Raw genomic sequence first — 12805 nt, forward strand, 5'->3', positions numbered from 1 at the left:
TTATGCCTGGTTCCCCTCTACAACCTCTCTCATTCTTTCCCCCAACCCCATGGGATGGCAGAACAATTTGGATAAACCGTATTACGAGGAAAGAGGTAAGAAATAGCTTCCTTGTTCCAGGAATGTGCTCTGCATTTTCCAGATGTTAAATGAGGTAATTGCCCCAAACAATGATTCTCAAACCTAAAGATGGATCATGTGAGTTATTATTTTTAATCTGATTCTTGGTATGGAAATTTGAGATCTGCTGACTTAGCTACAAGAGCTCTGCTCTCTAGTTAGGTGAACTTTCATTGAATTGGATACATGTTTGCTACTTACTATGTTTGTGGTATTGACAAGTGTGCTAACCATTTAAAGATTAGTCTCTTCTTTAGAAAATGAGTATATTAATAACAGTATTAAGAATCAGTTCAGTTCAATTTGGTTGCTCAGTCGTGTCCGACTCTTTACAACCTCATGAATCGCAGCATGCCAGGCCTCCGTCTATCACCAACTCCCAGAGTTTACCCAAACTCATGTCCATCGAGTTGGTGATGCCGTCCAGCCATCTCATCCTCTATATGAGATTAATTGTGTCTATTGAGGGCTTAGCAGAACGCCTGAAACACTGTCAGCAATCCATCAATGTAAGTTATCTTTACCCAAATCAGAAGACCTGGATTATTCTTGTAAGTAGTGCGCTACTTTGGACAATTTATATAATTTCTTTGTCCCACTATTTAATCATCTGCAAATTACATTTATGTTTTTCTTTCTATTTTTTAAAAAAATATGTGATGTGTTTTTATATCTCTTAATCTTCAAATAACTTTATATGGTATTATTTATCATTTGGAGGAGAAACTCTTAATAATGAATTAATAAGTGGTAGATGGGGAACTGAACATGAGGTCTCTGATATTCCCTGGGGGCTTCCCTGGTGGATCTGCCTGCAATGAGGGAGACCCAGGTTCAGTCCCTGGGCTGGGAAGATCCCCTGGAGAAGGAAATGGCAGCCCACTCCAGTATTCTTGCCTGAGAATCCCATAGACAGAGGAGCCTGGTGGGCCATAGTTCATAGGGTCTCAAAGAGTTGGACATGACTGAGAGACTTTCATTCACTCTCTGATATTAGATTCTCATTGTTTTGTTTCTATATCACATGCTCCTCAAATAAAGGACTTGAACCCAAAGCAATCTATAGAGTCAATGCAATCCCTATCAAGCTACCAATGGTATTTTTCACAGAACTGAAACAAATAACTTCACGATTTGTATGGAAACACACAAAAAAATCACGAATAGCCAAAGCAATCTTGAGAAAGAAGAATAGAACTGGAGGAATCAACCTGTCTGACTTCAGACTATACTACAAAGCTACAGTCATCAAGACAGTATGGTACTGGCACAAAGACAGAAATAGAGATCAATGGAACAAAATAGAAATCCCAGAGGTAAATCCACACACCTATGCACACCTTATTTTTGACAAAGGAGGCAAGAATATACAATGGAGAAAAGACAATCTCTTTAACAAGTGGTGCTGGGAAAACTGGTCAACCACCTCTAAAAGATTGAAACTAGAAAGCTTTCTAACACCATACACAAAAATAAACTCAAAATCAATGAAAGATCTAAATGTAAGACAAGAAACTATAAAACTCCTAGAGGAAAACATAGACAAAACCCTCTCTGACATAAATCACAGCAAGATCCTCTATGACCCACCTCTCAGAATAATGGAAATAAAAGCAAAAATAAATGGGACCTAATTAAAAGCTTTTGCACAATGAAGGAGACTGTAAGCAAGATGAAAAGACAGCCTTCAGAATGGGAGAAAATAATAGCAAATGAAGAAACTGACAAAGAATCTCAAAAATATGCAAGCAGCTCATGCAGCTCAATACCACAAAAATAAATAACCCAATCAAAAAATGGGCCAAAGAACTAAACAGACAGTTATCCAAAGAAGACATACAGATGGCTAACAAACACTTGAAAAGATGCTCAACATCACTCATTATCAGAGAAATGCAAATCAAGACCACAATGAGGTACCATATCACGCTGGTCAGAATGGCTGCTATCAAAAGGTCTACAAACAATAAGTGCTGGAGAGGGTGTGCAGAAAAGGGAACCCTCTTACACTGTCGGTGGGAATGCAAACTAGTACAGCCACTATGGAGAAGAGTGTGGAGGTTCCTTAAAAAACTGGAAATAGAACTGCCATATGACGCAGCAATCCCATTGAGGAAACCAGAATTGAAAGAGACATGTGTTCCCCAATGTTCATCGCAGCACTGTTTACAATAGCCAGGACATGGAAGCAACCTAGATGTCCATCAGCAGATGAATGGATAAGAAAGCTGTGGTACATTTACACAATGGAATATTACTCAGCTATTAAAAAGAATGCATTTGAATCAGTTCATATGAGGTGGATGAACCTAGAGCCTATTATACAGAGTGAAGTAAGAAAGAAAAACACCCATACAATATATTAATGCATATATATGGAATTTAGAAAGATGGTAATGATGACCCTATATGCGAGACAGCTAAAGAGACACAGATATAAAGAACAGATTTTTGGACTCTGCAGGAGAAGGTGAGGATGGGATGATTTGAGGGAATAACATTGAAACATGTATATTACCATATGTGAAACAGATCACCAGTTCAAGTTCGATGCATGAAACAGGTCACTCAAAGCCAGCGCACTGGGACAACTCTGAGGGATGGGATGAGGAGGGAGGTGGGAGGGGGGTTTAGGATGGGGGACACTTGTACACCCATGGCTGATTCATGTCAATGTATGGCAACACTACAATATTGTAAAGTAATTAGCTTTCAATTAAAATAAATTAGTTAAAAAATAAATAAAGATACCATTAACAAAATGAAGAACTACAATGGCAAACTGTGTAAAAATGCAGGAAAATTGAGACCTATTGTGAGAGTCCAAGTGACCTTCAAATATGAACTTAAAGCCCAAATTCCAGCTGCCAATGTGAAGTTGTCTCCCCACAACTTCCATTTCCAGTATCATCACTCCCCCACAGCTAAGATATTCAAAGGAAGAGAGCAAAGGAACCCAGTCACACTGGTAAGACCAAGAGTGGATTCAAATCTGCTTTCTGAACAGTGTTTATGAGAGATATGACCTCTCAGTTGCTGCAGGCTGCCTCCCTCCCTGTATAGTCACTAGAAACCTGGGAATAAAATGAGCTGCATTCTACCAAGCTGAAATGTCTTCATTTGAATTTTGGAGGCCACGGGTATGCAAGTAGAGTGAGGTTTTTCCTGTTTCCTCAGATCCTTCTGCATTCAAGTTTTGTTTTTAACATTCTTGGAGGATACCAAGGAAGGGGTGACAGAACCTAGAATTTAAAGAAAGAGCAGGAGTTATAGAACTGCTGGCTAAAAACTGGGATGTCCAAAGCTGATGATGAAAGATGGGAAGTACCACATATTCCCAAAGAGTGCCAGCAATTAGGATCAGTCTCCTGCCTCCAAGACTTACCACCAGGTGACAGTGTGTAACCAGCAGTTCACTGTCTATCAATCTTGCCCAGGTATCCCAACTTAAACTAAGAAAAGCATGGAAGAGAGGGACTAAATGTTAGGAGTGGTTTACTTTTGTTTCCTTCTTAGGGGGTGATGATTTCTTCCCTCCAAAGGCAAGGAATGGGGTTCTCTAGAGCTCCTCATAACTGCTGGGGGTATCCTCCAAGCAGGATAGGCTAGCAGTTATTTAAAGAATGCTTAATGTGCGGTAAGACCTGTAGACACAACTTGAATGTCTTCAGAGTAGTATGGAGAGAGTTCTTGAAGGATGTACTGTGAAACAAGGAATTCCCTTGTATTATAGGGTGAGTAGAGTTTTTGCCCAACCTAAGACACTTTTGAAAGTAAAAGGGGATACTATAATTATCCCCAGAAAACAGTTGTAAAATATGTCAACCAGGGTGTCTGATTATCTAAATTTACTTAGTATACTTCATCACAGAGAGTGTGATATATGCATGCTAATTAGTTTTAATCTACCAACCCTAAGGGTAATTAGTATTTGAAGACCTCTAATTGGACATGCACACTCCCAAAGTAGTTGGTTAACGTTTGAATGACTGACTAACCAGGAACCCACTCTCAGAAGGCACATTGGCTTCACTTAACTTTGTTACTTAGCATAATTAATATTAGAAAATTTTCATTATTGGAATCAGTGGTGCTCAAGATGTGTGGCTAGACCAGTAATATTGTACAGCCAGTTTTCCCCCTTCTATGAACAAGGTATAACTACTTATGGAATTTAAAAGCCTTCACTATTTGGAATGGCTCCTTAGGTTTAGGATTCCAAGGAAATTGAGAGACTGTTTTCAATTTCATAATGGAAGATTTTGTTACTTGACCCTGACCAGAAGGTTAACTGGATATCCTTGCATCTGCGTGGTTGGACAGAAAGCTAGAATCTGATTAGACCTACAGTACAAGTTGTAAGACTGTTTTACTGCCTTCCATAACATTTTCCTGTATGGTTAGCAAATTTACTGTAGTATACCACGTTGTACCAAGGTTGAGGGGAAGGACCCATTCAGTCTTTACTCACCTCTAACCATAGGACACTACAGATATCCTCTAGGAAGATCTAAACTGGCTTAGGCTAGTGTGTGATACTTGTCATTTTCAGCTTCCTCCCCACTATGGAAAAGAAAGGATGGTTGACATAAGTACTCTGAGATCTGGGGTATGTTTGAACTTGTGACAGATGCTCACTGGGGCCTGGAGATTTCTAACACAAGGAGGCCAATGGATTAACATATGCTTCCTGAAGTAACTGTGTTACAATGCATCTAGGAAGTGGACGTGGGGTTGGGGAAGCAATTGCTAAGAGGTCCAATTATCCAAGATCCTTGGATAGTGTGGAAGAGGATTCCAAATGAAGGAACCCAGAGATTACAGGAGGGACAGGAGCTCTGGGCTGTGGACTAGACAAGGGGTTGGGCACTGCATCACTGGAAAGCCCATGGGAGACACCACTGTCATTTCTAAAAGGGGCTTGCTTGATAGAGGGGGCCAGAGTGAAGTTTTGCATCATTCCAAGGAAACCATGCACAATGATTCTGCAGTGACCACTGCACTGGCAGAGGCTTTCAGCCTTAGCTGGCAGAACCAGAACAAGGCGTTGGGGGAATCCCTTTCTAATACTGAAAGTAGTCTCCCGGTGGGCTTCCCAGGTAGCGATAGTGGTAAAGAATGCCCCTGCCAATGCAGGAGGCACAAGAGAGGCGGGTTCGATCCCTGGGTCAGGAAGATCTCCTGGAGGAGGGCATGGCAACCCACTCAAGTATTCTTGCCTGGAGAATCCCATGGACAGAGAAACTTGGAGGGCTATGGTCCATAGGCAAAGAGTTGGACATGACTGAAGCAACTTGGTACCCATGCAGTCTCCCTAACAACTCTGTTTCTCGTCCCTCTTCCCTGTCTGCATAGCATAGGTCCTAGAAGAGAAAGAGAGAATATAGTTCTCAGAGCCTCTTTCTTCCTCCTCACTTCAAACTCTCAAAAATAGGGAAATGGATATTTTACTAAAGATTTTGTAGGCTAACCAGTGATTTCATGATGTCCCAAGAGAAGGAACTGATGAAATTCGAACAGTTTATCTCTGTTCTTTCTCCAAATTCTTCCCTCATTTGTCCTAGAAAAACTCCCCTAATTTTCCTTTTATGTATGGTTTAAATTATTAGCTTCAGTGAGACTGCTACCATCAATTAGGGGAAATCAGTGGAAGTGTTCTTAGACTGTTTCCATAGAGGGAGGGTACCACTGGTTTTGATGAGCTGGAGCCAGAGAAGATAAATGTCCTACAATAAGTAGCAAAGTCCCATACAACAAAAAATTGCACCATGTCTTCCATGGTTCTTGAATGTCCTGCTGGACATACATGTACGTGAGAAGCTCTAATTATCTGAGACTAGAACTTACCTTAGTGTGTGTATGTGTGTACGTATGCTGTATGGCGTGATTTTAATATACACGAGGTCTTTCAGGAATGCAACTACTATGCAAATGAAAAGAACTTGGTGGCTTAGTTTTAAAATTTTCTAAGAGTGTTTGTCGTTTCCGATAATCATATCACTAACAGCTATACTGCTTATGGCATTTGAGAGGCCAGTGAAACCTACCAATATCAGTCTGCTTTGATAGCTATTGCAATCTGGTGATTCCACCATTGGCATAAGCATCTAACAACCTCCTTAAGTGTTATAGCATAGTCAAGACTAAGCAGTTACACTAAATACCATTCAGATATCATTGTCTTTTCCTAATTAGGCTTGCCAGGTTTAACACATAAAAATATAGGAAGCCAAGTTAAATTTAAATTTCAGATAAGCTACAAATAAATTTTTAGTGTTAAGATATTGTCACTCTGGCAATCCTATTTATAGTACATTTAGGAAATTTTATTGACTTGCTTGAAATGTGTGTGACTAGGAAATATTATTCTAATAATTTAATTTTTGAAGGTTAAAGGGATGCTATCTAATATTTAACATAAGAAGGGATCAGTGGAGCTAGATAGAACTTAAAACTACTGGTTTAGTGCAAAACAGATATAGCTAAGGAGGAGCTGCATGTCCACAACATGCTTCTGGGGCAGAGTCTCTGTCCCCAACTTGACCCACTAAAATAGTTAAATAAATGTTCTCTCTCTCTCTCTCAAAAAAAAAAAAATTCTTATAGAGAATTGTGCTGACCCTCAGCCAGGAAAGAGGGTGGCCACTGACCAACTGCTCTGGATTTTCTCTGCTTTGTTTCCATCTTGTAAAGTGTTTCTCATTAGTTATCTATGTTATACATAGTATCAATAGTGTATATGTATAGCACAGGGAACTCTACTTAATGCTCTGTGGCTGAATGGGAAAGAAGTCGAAAAATGGGGGTTATATATATGTATGTATGGTTGATTCATTTTGCTGTACAGTAGAAGCTAACACAACATTGTAAAGCAACTATACTGCAATAAAAATTAAATAAAAAATAATTGTGCTGCTAAGAAATAGGTTTTCTTCATTTTGATTTATATTTTTAAATCTAGATTTAATCAAAGTGCCTGTTCTCACTATGGGGAGGAGGTGCTATACAGCATTGATGGCCTAAAACACCTGAAACATTGCACCAATATTTTCTCTCTTCAAACCTCTTACTCATTTTATAATGCTTCCCAGACACTAAGATAAATTTTCTGTGTCTTTTGAAATAGACATATAGCTTTAATTTCTGCAACTTTAGTATTTAATTAAAATATTGCTACCAAAATGGGTAGAATAATATTTTAAGATGGTATACTCTATTGAAAAACAGAGACTGAATTATGGTTTTTTGATTAGATTCAGGGAAAATCTGAAGACCATAAGTATCAGAATGCCTCTAGCCAAGCTGTATAAGGTTCAGGATAAATCACCAGGAAATGTACAAAGGGCAGAGATATTTTATGGTTGAGAAAACTGCGGAAGAATAAATAGGTAAAAATGAAATAATAATCATTAAGAGGAGGAAAGGCTTATCTGGTTTATCCTGATAAAATTACAGTTACTGGAGCCAGGATGATCTTCCAGCTTTGCCATCAGAACATATTATTCCCTGCTTAAAACTCCTTAGGGATTTTGCATTGAACTCAAAATAAAGTTCAGAATTCTCTACAAGCTCCTGCCTGACCCGTTTCCTGATTCTTTCTCCAGCTTAACTTCACACATCTGCTCCAGCTTCACTGGACTCTGTTCACTCAGGTCTTTTTCCTTAGGCTGCTGCCATAAGGTCTTAAAACAGGCTGTTCCCTCTGTCTGAAACCTCTGTACCATTCATCCTTCATCTGCATCAACTGTCATTCAGGTCTCAGTCCAAATATATTTCCCTAACTTGCTTTAGGGCCCTCACTATATGCTTCATAAGGAGGGGTGTTTGGGGGAAAATGGATGCATGTATATGAATGGCCGAGTCCCTTTGCTGTTCATCTGAAACTATCACAACATTCTCAATCGGCTATACTCCAATATAAAATGAAGTTTTAAAAAGCCCATTTAATCCATTCAATATTATTTGATTAATGCATATCATTAGTTATAGGATTCAGCTTAAATCTGTGTATGATGTTTCTCATTTTCAGCCTCCTCCCCACTATGGGAAAGAAGAGAATGCTTGATGTAAGTCTCCTGACACTGGCTTGGACTCTAAACCCTTGAATATCTATATTCCCTACAAGACTACAGGGGGCTTCCTTTATGGCTCAGCAGGTAAAGAATCCTCCTGCAATGCGAGAGACTCAGGAGACATGGGTTTGATCTCTGGATCAGGAAGATCCCCTGGAGGAGGAAACAGCAATCTGCTCCAGTATTCCTGCCTGAAAAATCCCATGGAGAGAAGAGCCTGGCTGGCTACAGTCCAAAGGATCAAAAAGAGTTGAACATGACTGATTGACTAAGCACACAAAAGACTACAAGCTCTGTTAAGTCTGGCGTCCTATCTATCTTTATAACCATCATCTACTGACTGATAAAATAGGTGCTTAATACGTGACTTTTGATTATAGTAGTAATGTTGTTAAATGTCATCTTTGAGATTAAATAAAAATATATATTCCTCATATAGTTTAGAAATACAGGAATCATGTTTCTTTAGTTTTCTTGGCATTACACTGGCAAAGTCAGGTGTATATTAAAAAAAGACTGATTCATTTACTTAATATGAGTTCAGAACATATCACGTGTGCACAGTGCTAGACAGTGGGGATACAGAGGTGGAAAAAGTTGGCAGGCATTTATCCAGCTATAAAGGAAATTTGAGCAGAAAGCAAAGAGGGATTATCACATTTTGTTATTTAACTGGAATGCTGATGAGCTTCATGTGGTAAAGATTAGGTGCTAAGGGAGACTATGATAGATGACCTGATGTAGACCCAATGTTTTTGTCTCCCTGTAATCCATATTCTAGTCTTCCCTGGTGGCTCAGAGGTTAAAGTGTCTGCCTGCAATGCGGGAGACCTGTGTTTGATCCCTGGGTTAGGAAGATCCCCAGAGAAGGAAATGGCAATCCACTCCGGTACTCTTGCCTGGGAGAAGGCTACAGTCCATGGGGTCTCAAAGATGACATTTAACAATTCATATATGTTAAAACCTAAAGCCCTAGGTTATGGTGTTGGAAGTGGGTCTTTGGGAGGTGATTAGGTCATGAAGGCAGGGGCCTCTTGAATGTGATTAGTGCTGTTACAAAAAAGAGACCTGATGGGGCTCCCTAGCCTCTTCCACCGTGTGAGGTTACAGTGAGGTGGGCTCTCACCTGGCACTGAATTGGCAACTTGATCTCAGACTTCCCAGCCTCCATAACTACGAGAAGTATGTTTCTGTGGTTTATAAGCTACCTAGTCTATGGTGTTTTGTTACAGCAGCCCAAATGGAATAAAACAGGAGTCCTTGCCAAGCTGAGCGTGTCTGAAGAAGTGACATTTAACCTGAGGTTTGAAAGAGTAGGCTTCCCTGGTGGCTCAGATGATAAAGACTCTACTTGCAATGTGGAAGACCCAGGTTTGATCCCTGGGTCAGGAAGATGCCCTGCAGAAGGGAACGGTAACCACTTCAGTATTCTTGCCTGGAGAATTCCAAGGTCAGAGGAGCTTGGCAGGCTACAGTCCATGGGGACACTGCTGAGCACCTAACCCTTTCACTTTCACTTTGAAAGGGTGGTGTGGCAGTGTTGGGTGAAGTGCCTTAGAGGAAGAGGAAATCTGTATGAGGAGGCTTTCCGAGGAGGAAAAGGACGGCCTTGCTGGAGGTAGAACATGAGTATCAGCTGATTAACAAGCTCCCCAGGGATTCTGATGTGGACCCAGGCATGCAAATCACTGGACTGGAGCTTTTCTGTTCAAAATGCGGTCCTGGCCCCTGCCACGTCAGCATCACTAGAAGTTTACTGGGCCTTTCTTAAGTCTTAATCAAAATCTGTGTATCAAAATCTCCAGGTTACACATAGAGGTTACAGTTTGAGAAGCACTGCATTAGAAGAACTTAAAAAGAGAAAAAGCCAGCATGTACTAAGGGTGGTGTGTGTGTGCACTTTGTTGCTCAGTCGTGTACAACTCTTTTGCAACCCTATGGTCTATACCAGGCTCCTCTGTCCATGAGATTCTCCAGCAAAGAATATTAGAGCAGGTTGCCATTTCCTACTCCAGGGGATCTTCCCGGCCCAGGGATTGAACCTGCATCCCTTGCATGGGCAGGCAAGTTCTTTACCACTAAACCACCTGGGAAGCCCACTAAGGGCAGTGCTCAGAGAATAAGGGCAAGAGTGATTGGATGAGGCTGTTGGAGCAAGCAGAGCTCAGATCATGCAGAGCTAAGAGCAGTGTTTTCCAAGAGGAGGCGATATAGCTCAGTGAGTGTAAGAGGCAACTTAATGGAGTTTAGAAACAAAGTGTGAGCATCTGTCTATCTGTTTATATTATATCTATCTATCCATCTATCCATCCACAACTATCTATAATCGAGTATCTATTTAAAATCTATTATTTATCTTCATATATTTTAACCTCAAAAGGTAAGAAAGTAGTAATACCATTTTGTTTTGGCTGCATAATCAAGTATCTATTTAAAATCTATTATTTATCTTCATATATTTTAACCTCAAAAGGTAAGAAAGTAGTAATACCATTTTGTTTTGGCTGCACTGTGCAGCATGCGGGATCTTAAGATCCCAGACCAGAGTTTGAACCCACACCCCCTACAGTGGAAGTGCAGAGTCTTAACCACGGGACCACCATGGAAATCCCTACCATGTTTTTGATGACTGTTCCATAAAGCGAGGACACTATCAGTTTTAGTAAGGTGGAATAAGAGAAGCTGAATGTTCTACGTGAAAACCTCACATGACAAAGAATTTTCTTTGTCTTTCTTTCTGCATGGTGAATACATGTTATTAAACATTTGTCCAAACCCATAGCAGACATGTCAAGAGTTAACTAATGTAAGTTACGGACTTTGGGGAACTGGGAGATGTCATTGTAGATTCATCAGTTGTAACAAATGCACCACCTCTGGTGGGAAAGCCTGGTGTTAAGGCAGAAGGTATATCTATGTATCTTCCTCTCAGTTTTTTTTTTTTTTTTTTGCTTGTTTATTTTTCCACATTTTTATTGGAGTATAGTTGATTTACAATGTTGGTTAGTGTCAGGTGAACAGCAAAGTGAATCAGTTATACATATGCATATATCCACTCTTTTTTAAGATTATTTTCCCATATAGGCCATTACAGAGTATTGCATTCCCTGTGCTATACAGTAGATTCTTATTAGTTATCTATTTTATATACAGTGGTGTGTATATGTCAGTCCCAATCTCCCAATTTATCCCTTCCCACCTTCCTCTCAATTTTGCTGTGAACCTAAAACTGCTCCCAAAATGAAGTTTATTAAAATATAACAAAATATAGTATTTAATATGTGAATTACACCATCCTTCCTCAGTCCATCTTAGCACGAAGTATTCCCATGTTGTGTATTGTATGTGAGTTATTTGGATGTGAGTGCCCCCAAGGCAGAGATAACAGAAGCAATCTCATTTGTTTGTTGGCTTTTAGAAAACTTCACTTTGATGTATGCCATGTGTACTCAGATAAATGAATTTAAAGATATATCTCCTGGTTTTATTTAGACTAACTACCTCAAAACTGGATATCCACAAGGTGTGAATAAAAGGTTAGGAAACCTTTTCTCCTTCTGCACAAGAACTTGCCCTTTTGTTAGCTTTTCAGCTCCTTGCTTAGAGTCCTGTTAAAGGTAGTGAATCAAATAGGTTGCTAGGCAACATCACTTACTGGTAAAAATGACTAAGTAAAAGGCAACAACTGGACCAGGGGAACTATAAGTTCCTAATGGGGACATCATAGCTTTTGGGTGAGAGTGGTGATCCTAGAGCTGATTATGTCCCTATAAGAACCCCAGAAGCTATGCCTATGGAGTTGCTTCAAGAGACACTGGTTACCAGGGTAGATCCTGAAACAAGCCAATATGGCTTTGATTTGATAACCTTGAACCTGAGCTGTCATAAAGGAAGGGCAGAGTTCACTTCCTGGACAATGGCAAGAAGTGTTGAAGGACTCTGGCAGAAGAGGAATGCTTAGCTCTGACTTCTGGCAGGGTGTATTCCTAGCTTATATTCTTCTGAACAAATCTGAAGCCAAGTGTGACCTATAGTAGTTCAAGAATATGAATATTCAGTAGAGCCTTAAGACCTCCTACTAGGCATTGCAATAGCCTCAAAGGATTCCTGCAAAAAACTTTCTATTTAGAAATAATACTAATAATACAAACACAGCAAACAAGAAGAAAATGTCAGCATAAATACTTCTTTGACTCCGAGTACAAACTCTTCATCAGTCACATTGCAAGATTAAAACCAGTGACACCCTAGCCAGATCTAGTAGGTCTAGTAAGCAGTAAGTGAAAAAAATTGGAATTATCAAGAAAACTCTTTGAAATAGGAATATAAATCCACTATTACTAATGATGTATGTTTTCAGGTACATGATTATATATCAAGTGTCCACTGTGCATTCAGCTATTCTGAGATGTAAGAGTATATATTATGCCATGAATCATAGCTAGTGGGATGAAGCTATTGCAGTTAGCAAACATTTAAGAACTAAGGTTTTGGAATTCTATTAAAAATATTTTTTAACTGATGGGAAAAGAGTTTCAATGCCATTAGTAAATAAAAACAAAGTTTAAAATATTTTTCTTTCATATCCTTTCAAAAACTTCCATTTTTGTGTA

The 12805-nt window shown here is 39.6% G+C and overlaps 1 protein-coding gene across 1 annotated transcript in view; it reads left to right on the plus strand.

Moving 5' to 3' along the window:
• The window catches only part of ARL6IP6 (ADP ribosylation factor like GTPase 6 interacting protein 6), a 111376-nt gene extending 102734 nt beyond the window's left edge, over positions 1–8642 (plus strand). The window contains exon 4 of the mRNA XM_040229099.1: positions 8150–8642. Within this exon, the coding sequence (XP_040085033.1) occupies positions 8150–8225 (76 nt within the window). The 3' untranslated portion in view covers positions 8226–8642. The remainder of the gene's footprint in view (positions 1–8149) is intronic.
• The last annotated feature ends 4163 nt before the right edge of the window (positions 8643–12805 follow it).

This window comes from Oryx dammah, unplaced genomic scaffold, assembly GCF_014754425.2.
Source record: "Oryx dammah isolate SB20612 unplaced genomic scaffold, SCBI_Odam_1.1 HiC_scaffold_27, whole genome shotgun sequence".
In the NCBI taxonomy this organism is placed as follows: domain Eukaryota; kingdom Metazoa; phylum Chordata; class Mammalia; order Artiodactyla; family Bovidae; genus Oryx; species Oryx dammah.